This window comes from Arachis hypogaea, chromosome 15 (assembly GCF_003086295.3).
Source record: "Arachis hypogaea cultivar Tifrunner chromosome 15, arahy.Tifrunner.gnm2.J5K5, whole genome shotgun sequence".
In the NCBI taxonomy this organism is placed as follows: Eukaryota; Viridiplantae; Streptophyta; class Magnoliopsida; order Fabales; family Fabaceae; genus Arachis; species Arachis hypogaea.
This window is the reverse complement of record NC_092050.1, coordinates 5,517,763-5,526,908: the sequence shown is the minus strand read 5'-3', so window position 1 is coordinate 5,526,908 and position 9,146 is coordinate 5,517,763. Positions and strand designations below refer to the sequence as shown.

Below are 9,146 nucleotides of genomic sequence, written 5' to 3'. Positions count from 1 at the left end.
GAGCAGAGCTTAGTTTTGTAAACCAGGCTGGAGGAGCCTGCTTGAGGCCATAGAAGGACCTTTGAAGCTTGCAAACTTGATAAGGGTTTGAGGATGCGAAGCCTTCTAGTTGCTGCATGTACACGGTTTCATGGAGATCTCCATTGAGAAAGGAATTGTTGAAGTCAAACTGGAGAATTTTCCAGCCATTGGTGAGAGCCACACTAAGCATAACCCGAATAGAGGCTGGTCTGACCACAGGACTGAAGATTTGATCGTAATCAACACCTTATTTTTTATGGAAGCCCTTGGCTACAAGGCGTGCCTTGTATTTCTGGACTGTCCCATTAGTGTTCTTCTTCACCTTGAAGACCCATATGCAGCCAATAGGATTTGATTGCAGAGGGGGGGTCAACTAGCTGCCATGTGCAATTTTTAATTAGGGCCGAGTATTCCTCCTCCATGGCCTTCTTCCAGTCTGGGGTTGCTACAGCCTCAGCAACTGACGATGGTGTGCTGTAGGCAGAGCCTGGATCAGTATTTATTTTGGCACTGAAGGCTTTTGGCTTGAATACTCCACACTTGCTTCTAGTCATCATGGGATGCCTATTTTGGGGAGCTGCAGGCAGAGCAGCATTGGAAGGTTGAATGTTGGGACTAGTGACAATAGTTTCAGCAGAGCGTAGATGTTCAGTAGGCTCAGAAGATGCTGTATTGGAGAGCTGAGGTATAGTAGTAGGTAAGGCAGCACTTGAAGGCTGTACACTTGAACTAGGTGCAACCTACAAGGAAATTCTTTCAACAGAATCTGCATGTACAACAGTGTCAGGAACAGGTGAAAAATTTAATGGCATAGATACAATATTGCTATTAGTGGGAGATAAATCATGAGTGTCTATGCAACAGGGGTTAAAGATGTATGTGGTTGAAGGGATGGTGGTAGGCTGGTGAGGCTGGTTTGATTTTTTTATTGTTGAAAAGTGTTGGATAAGGAAATTCATGTTCGTAGAAGACAACATTTCTTGTGATGTATACTTTGCCTGAGGGAGATAAGCATTTGTAGCCCTTATGGTTACAGGAATACCCTAGAAAAATGCATTTTGTAGAGTGGTAGTTGAATTTATGCTTATTGTAAGGTCTAAGCCAAGGGTAACAAAGGCATCCAAAAGGTTTTAGGACAGCATAATTGGGTGTGATGTTGAATAGCACTTCTAGTGGTGTTTTGAGGTTTAGGACTGGTATGGAAGTCTGATGATTAGATAGGTTGAGGTGAGAACTGCCTCATCCCAAAAGGAAAGAGGTAGGGAAGCTTGTGAGAGAAGGGTGAGAGAGGTTTATACTAAGTGTCTGTGTTTTCTCTCAACAATCCCGTTTTGCTGATGAGTGTGAGGACAGGTAAGTCTGTGAGTTATTCCTTGGTCGGTAAGGTATTTTTTGAAGGAGTTGGATAGGTATTTGCCTCCATTATTTGTTTGGAGAGCTTTCAATTTTTGGCCGATTTTGGTTTCAATCATTGCTTTGTACTGAAGAAAGGCTTGAAAGGTTTGGCTCTTGGTTTTGAGAAGGTAAGTACAGGTATACCTACTGTATGCATCAATGAAGCATGCATAGTATCTGAAGCCAGATCTGCTGGGCTGAGGAGAGGGGCCCCAAAGGTAAGTGAAGACTAATTCTAATGGCTGGGAGTATTTGGTTTGAGAGGGAGGAAAAGGTAGCTGGTGTAGTTTGCTGGTGAGGCAGGGGTTACATGGGTTGTTGGTGGTTTAGGTAAAGGGAATGTTTAGGCTTTTGAGGATGGCTTTGGTGATATAGTGAGAGGGGTGGCCAAGCCTTTGGTGCTAAAGGTCAAGGGATACTGTGGGGTTAGATTTAGGGGCTGAATCTGTTGGGGAGGTGTTACTAATTTTGGAAGGTCTTATTGTGACTGGTTGTTTGGTAAGAGAGTGTTTTGAATTAGGATTAGTGTGATCTGGTTTTGGTGTGGTTGGTTGACTATGAGAGTGTTTTAGGTCAGAATTAGTGTGCTCTTTGGTGGCAAAGTTGGTTGTGGCCTTTATAAGGAAGGCTGGAGGTTTGTTTTGAATGGCTAAATGAGGAAGGAGAGGGAAAGTGGCAGCAGGGGGGTTGGAATTGTAAAAGTGCAAATTTTTGTAAGGATTATCAAAAAAGGGATGCTCATGATCAACAGCTGTAGTTTGGAAATTATTACAGGAATCGTCAGTTGCACAACAAGGATCATAAAGTGTACTACAGGAATTACTAATTGCACAACAAGAATCAGTAGTTGCAAAATGATCAACTTTATAGACATTGTCAATTGCATTATGCTTATTGCTGACAGTTTTGGTATGCGAAATTACACAAGAATTTCTAGCTGTAGAATCAATGCTACCAGCTTTGGAGTCAATAGTTGCCGATTGACCAAGGGATCTGCATAAGCTATTGCTCTCATTGCTATTTTTTGTTCTTTATTATTGCTGCCTATGGCTCTTTTATTTTTTGTTTTGTTTTCTGTTCTTGCAATATTTGCACATGCTTACTTTTTTTGCTCGACATCAAGTAGTTGAGCTTTATTACAATTCCACAGTGGTCTTGGTATTTGTATATCATCAAACTTATACAAACCATTGCTAAGCCTGCCCTGGAGCAGAGTCTTCTTGGTTTCCTGACATTTCACAACACATAAATGAGGTCAAAATTCAAAGAACACTTTGTTGTCTAATGCAAATTTTGAAACACTGATTAGGTTCTTAGAAATAGTGGGTACATGAAGCAGATTCTGAAGGTTAAAGAAGGTTTTTGACATAGAGGCATGCATGATTGATCTCCCAATGTTAGCAATACTCATACCTTTGCCATTACCTCCAAACACTTGCTCAGGACTTATGTACTCAGAGCTGTTGATCAGATTCATCTGATCGAATGTAATGTGGTGGGAAGCTCCCGAGTCTGGGTACCACCCTTGGTCAGCACAGGTGTTGGTGGCCAGTAAGGCTTGAGGAGGATTTTGATTGGTGTTGTTTGAGTGTTGAGCTTGCTGGTGAAAACCAAGATTTGGTGGGGCAGGGCCAGTGTTGAAGCTCTGTAGTTGTGGATTCTGGTAGTTCTGGTTGGACCGGTGAAAGCACTCCCAGACAGTGTGCCCAACTCTGTCACATAGCTGGCATTGAGGTCTGTTTCCTTGCCACCCTGACCTTCCTCCTCGAAAGCCTCTTCCCCTGCTCCTTATGCTAGATTGCCCTCTACTATAATTGTTGTAGATCTGATAGGATTCCTCTAGTGAAGACTCGTTTCCAGCTCTGCTTGTGCTGGATTCCTTATGAGCCAGATTTGCGTGCACCAGTGTCAGATCTGTCTTTCGAAATCTCTCATTTACCTCTTCTTAGGAGAGAAGCTGGGATTCAAACTCGCTAACAGTCATGTGATCAATTTTGGAGTTCACCATAGTTATGAAGGCACTGAAGTCCTCACCCAAACCTTGCAGCGCTGCTTCAATGTGTTCCTCATTTGACAATGGTGCTCCAAGAGCAGATAGAGAGTTTGCAACCTTGTTGATCTTGGAGATGTATTCAATTGCAGAGGCACCTTGTTTCTTGATCATCTTTAGCTGCACTTTTAACATTCGAATCTTTGATTTTTGCCTAGCAGCAAAGTACTCCTCCAACACTTCCCAGATCTCGTGTGCGTATCCAAATTCTACAACCTTGTTGACAAAGGGTTTGTTCATGGCAGAGAGCATCCAGGCTACCAAACATTCATCAGGTGACACTTTTCCGACAATTTTGTCTTTATCTGAATTGAATCTTCTTGGGATTGATAAAGCAGTAATGTGACTTTGAAGTTTGTTGGCCTTAACGCACGCCAGTGCTTGTTGCTTCCAAGCTTTGAAGTTGTCCTCATCCAACTTGATCGTTGCTAGAAAATTCGCTATGGACGCCATTGAAGCTGCTGGTTGCAGCTGTGAAGCTCTAGTTTCTTGATTCTGTGAAGCGGAAGACATTGAGTTTTCCATGGATCTGAACCGTGCAGCTCTGATACCATGTGAGGTATTAGTAGCATGTTGAAGAAGAGAGAATCAGAGTATAGTAACGACAATAAGCAGTAGTAAGAGAGAGAAGAACATAGAGAATGGTGAAGAGTGCATTGTTGATTTAGAAAAAGAAAACAGAATTACAGAAAATATATTTTTGGTTGCTGCACTGAAGTGCATATATACAGAGAGTGAAGGTGTGTATGTGTGTATGGTGTTGCAGCTCAAGTTAGTTAGGGAGGTTTTAACTAATTTGGGGATGAGCTGGCACAACTGCCTAAGGCATAACTAATTTACAGTTACTGGAAGGTTCTATGGGTGCACACTACACTAACACGTTGAATGTGGAAGATCCGATGAGGAACCATGTGCTCATGAGAACTTTTCTAAGGGTAAGGGTAGACGTGGATATTCTCAAGCCTTTACCCACAGTTTCTATATGGCAAGGAAAAACCTTCCCAATATCTCGGTTCATTTTAAATATGAGCACCTTCAAGATTGTTACTGTATGAACTGTGGGTCATAATACACAGCAAAAAAGAATGCAACAAAGAGATGGCCATGGCGGCGTAGAATCCAGACGTACCCAAATATACTCATGGGTTAGGGGTAGACCTAGCCGAATCTCTGAATAAGGGAGAGGGAAGAAGATGGAAGCAGAGCAAATCACAAGAAGGGGATGAAGAGACGGAGGCGTGTGACATCCAGGACAACTATGAGAGAGTGGAGGAACAATAGAAATCTGCAACCAGCGGAGTAGGTAGAAATCTAGAAGAGGGAAGGAAGAAAAAAGGAAAAAAAAGTAGCACCAGAAAATCAGGAGCAGTTAGGACAAATGAATCTCAGAGCTGCAGAGCAGGTAGAAGAAATCCCTCGTAATCAGGAGGATAACTTAAATGCGATCAAAACTAGAAGAGGAGTGAATACTAATGGGCCGGCCCAAAAAATGAGGGAATAGAAGTTGGGTACTGGATGAAAAAACAACAGGGAGAATAGAAAAGCATTAACCAAGAAGTAGTAAGTCCAAACAATTTGGACCATACAAGCCTCATGGAAGTGGACCAAAAAGATACAAAAAAAGGGTTGTAGAAGGCAGGACAACAATACGGAGGATGAATTGGGCCTAAAAACAATAAAGGAGATTCTTAAGGCCAGTTTTGGTGCTAAAAATACAACAAATGCAGCAGGAGAAACGGTACAACAATACAAAGGAAATTATTTAAAATCTAATGAGGACATCAGGGAAATTGGGGCACTCAGGAGAAGGAGAAAGAGAAAGATGGCATGGCAAAAGAGAAGAATTTAATTATACAGAGAGCAGGAGGAGGAGGCACATATTTTGTGGAGCTAGCTGAGGAAGAGGATGAAGATAAAAGTGGGAGAATAGAGACACAAGCTATGTATGATGAGTGGGAAAAGAGGCTCACAATGGAGATCATAAGCAAATTTAATATCAAGAGGAAGAGGGCTGAACATGACACTTTGATGATTAAAGTTGCAGGGGAAGAAGAAGAATAATAATTGCTTCAAGACAACACCAAGACCAAAAGGACTAGGAAGGAAGAGGTAACAGAGAGAGACAGAGTTGTAGAGGAAATGCAAACTATTCTCAGCAGTACAATGGCTGAAGAGGCGGGCCTATTGGTGGACGAAATTGTGATAAAAGAGTTTCAGGCATTGTTAGAGAAGCTCACAACTCCGTTCAACTAACCAGCAAGTGTACTGGGTCGTCCAAGTAATAAACCTTACGTGAGTAAGGGTCGATCCCACAGAGATTGTTGGTATGAAGCAAGCTATGGTCACCTTGCAAATCTCAGTTAGGCAGATTAAAATGGTTTATGGGTTTTCGAAAATATAAATAAGAAAATAGAAATAATAAACGAGATAGAAGACTTATGCAGATTCATTGATGAGAATTTCAGATAAGCGAATGGAGATGCTGCATGGCTCAAGGACGCCTGCTCTCCTACTGGTTCTACTCAATCCTTCTTACTCCTTTCCATGGCAAGCTTTGTATAGGGGTTCACCATCAGCTGTGGCTACTTTCAATCCTCTCGGGAAAATGATCCTATGCGGCTGTCACTCGCACGGCTAATCGTCTGGAGGCATCACCCATGGTTGATGGCTACATCCCATCCTCGCAGTGAAAACTAATGCTCACGCACTCTGTCACAGTACGGCTAATCACTGGTTGGTTCCCGCTCCTACTGGAATAGAATCCCTTGATTCTTTTGCGTCTGTCACTAACGCCCAGCACTTGCAAGTTTGAAGCACGTCACAGTCATTCATTACCGGAATCCTACTCGGAATACCACAGACAAGGTTAGACTTTCCGGATTCCCAGGATCCTACTCGGAATACCACAGACAAGGTGAGACTTTCCGGATCCTCATAAATGCCGCCATCTATCTAGCTTATACCACGAAGATTCTGTTGGGGAATCTAAGAGATACGCATTCAAGCTCTGTTGCATGTAGAACGGAAGTGGTTGTCAATCACGCGCGTTTCATAAGTGAGAATGATAATGAGGGTTACTTATCATCACATTCATCATGTTCTTGGGTACGAATGAATATCTTGGAATAAGAATAAGAGAGATTTGGATAAAAGAAAATAGAACTTCATTAATACTTGAGGTACAGCAGAGCTCCACACCCTTAATCTATGGTGTGCAGAAACTCCACCGTTGAAAATACATAAGCAAAAGGTTCAGGCATGGCCGAATGGCCAGCCCCCCCTAACGTGATCAATAGTCTCTTAGGATGAAGAATAAAACAAAACTGAGACCAAAGATGTCTAATACAATAGTTAAATGTCCTATTTATACTAGACTAGCTACTAGGGTTTACATGAGTAAGTAATTGATGCATAAATCCACTTCCGGGGTCCACTTGGTGTATGTTTGGGCTGAGCTTGATCAATCCACGAGCTGAGACTTCTCTTGGAGTTGAACTTCGAGTTATGACGTGTTTTGGGCGTTCAACTCCGAATCATGACGTTTTTCTGGCGTTTAACTCCAGACAGCAGCATGAACTTGGCGTTCAACGCCAAGTTACGTCGTCATTCTTCGAATAAAGTATGGACTATTATATATTGCTGGAAAGCTCTGGATGTCTACTTTCCAACGCCGTTGAGAGCGCGCCAATTGGAGTTCTGTAGCTCCAGAAAATCCATTTCGAGTGCAGGGAGGTCAGATTCCAACAGCATCAGCAGTCCTTTTGTCAGCCTTCTTCAGAGTTTTGCTCAAATCCCTCAATTTCAGTCAGAATTTACCTGAAATCACAGAAAAATATACAAACTCATAGTAAAGTCCAGAAATGTGAATTTAACATAAAAACTAATGAAAACATCCCTAAAAGTAGCTTAAACTTACTAAAAACTACCTAAAAACAATGCCAAAAAGCGTATAAATTATCCGCTCATCACAACACCAAACTTAAATTGTTGCTTGTCCCCAAGCAACTGAAAATCAAATAGGATAAAAAGAAGAGAATATACTATAAATTTCAGAATATCAATGAATATTAATTTAATTAGATGAGCGGGACTTGTAGCTTTTTGCTTCTGAACAGTTTTGGCATCTCACTTTTTCCTTTGAAGTTTAGAGTGATTGGCGTCTTCTAGGAACTTAGAATTTCGGATAGTGTTATTGACTCTCCTAGTTAAGCATGTTGATTCTTGAACACAGCTACTTATGAGTCTTGGCCGTGGCCCTAAGCACTTTGTTTTCCAGTATTACCACCGGATACATAAACGCCACAGACACATGACTGGGTGAACCTTTTCAGATTGTGACTCAGCTTTGCTAGAGTCCCCAGTTAGTGGTGTCCAGAGCTCTTAAGCACACTCTTTTTTGCTTTGGATTACGACTTTAACCACTCAGTCTCAAGCTTTTCACTTGGACCTTCATGACACAAGCACATGGTTAGGGACAGCTTGATTTAGCCGCTTAGGCCTGGATTTAATTTCCTTGGGCCCTCCTATCCATTGATGCTCAAAGCCTTGGATCCTTTTTACCCTTGCCTTTTGGTTTTAAGGGCTATTGGCTTTTTCTACTGCTCCTTCTTTTTCTTTCTCAATTTTTCGCCATTTTTTTTCACAAGTTTTTGCTTTTTCACTGCTTTTTCTTGCTTCAAGAATCAATTTCATGATTTTTTTCAGATCATCAATAACATTTCTCTTTGTTCATCATTCTTTCAAGAGCCAACAATTTTAACACTCATAAACAACAAGATCAAAAATATGCACTGTTCAAGCATTCATTCAGAAAACAAAAAGTATTGCCACCACATCAATATAATTAAATTAAATTCAAGGATAAATTCAAAATTCATGTACTTCTTGTTCTTTTGAATTAAAACATTTTTCATTTAAGAGAGGTGAAAGACTAATGGGTTTTATTCATAGCTTTAAGGCATGGTTACATACTAATGATCATGAAACAAAGACACAAAACATAGATAAACATAATACTAAAAACCGAAAACAGAAAGAAATAAAGAACAAGGAATGAATCCACCTCTAGTGGCGTCTTCTTCTTGAAGGACCAATAATGTCCTTAAGCTCTTCTATGTCCCTTCCTTGCCTTTGTTGCTCCTCCCTCATTGCTCTTTGATCTTCTCTTATTTCTTGGAGAATGATGGAGTGTTCATGATGTTCCACCCTTAATTGTTCAACATTATGGCTCAAATCTTCTAAAGAGGTATTGAGTTGCTCCCAATAGTTTTTGGGAGGAAAGTGCATTCCTTGAGGCATTTGTTGATGATGAACTTCCTCATGTTCCTCTTGAGGGCCGTGAGGAACTTCTCTTGTTTGCTCCATCCTTTTCTTGGTGATGGGCTTGTCTTCTTCAATGGAGACATCTCCATCTATGATAACTCCAGCTGAGTAACATAGATGGCATATAAGGTGAGGGAAGGCTAGCCGTGCCATGGGTGAGGACTTGTCGGCTATTTTGTAGAGTTCATTGGAAATGACCTCATGAACCTCTACTTCCTCTCCAATCATGATGCTATGGATCATGATGGCCCGATCCACAGTAACTTCAGATCGGTTGCTAGTAGGAATGATGGATCTTTGGATGAACTCCAACCATCCTCTAGCCACAGGCTTGAGATCCAGTCTTCTTAGTTGAACT

At 41.4% G+C, this 9,146-nt stretch overlaps 1 protein-coding gene across 1 annotated transcript; it reads right to left on the bottom strand.

The window, feature by feature from the left end:
- Positions 1-326: 326 nt before the first annotated feature.
- On the bottom strand, positions 327-3,991 carry LOC140179070 (uncharacterized). Its single transcript, XM_072217665.1, has 5 exons — positions 3,395-3,991; positions 2,747-3,295; positions 2,520-2,644; positions 2,166-2,409; positions 327-761 (listed from the first exon to the last, which is right to left on the bottom strand). The coding sequence occupies exons 1-5, from the start codon at positions 3,989-3,991 to the stop codon at positions 327-329; spliced, it is 1,950 nt and encodes a 649-aa protein (XP_072073766.1).
- Positions 3,992-9,146: the final 5,155 nt, after the last annotated feature.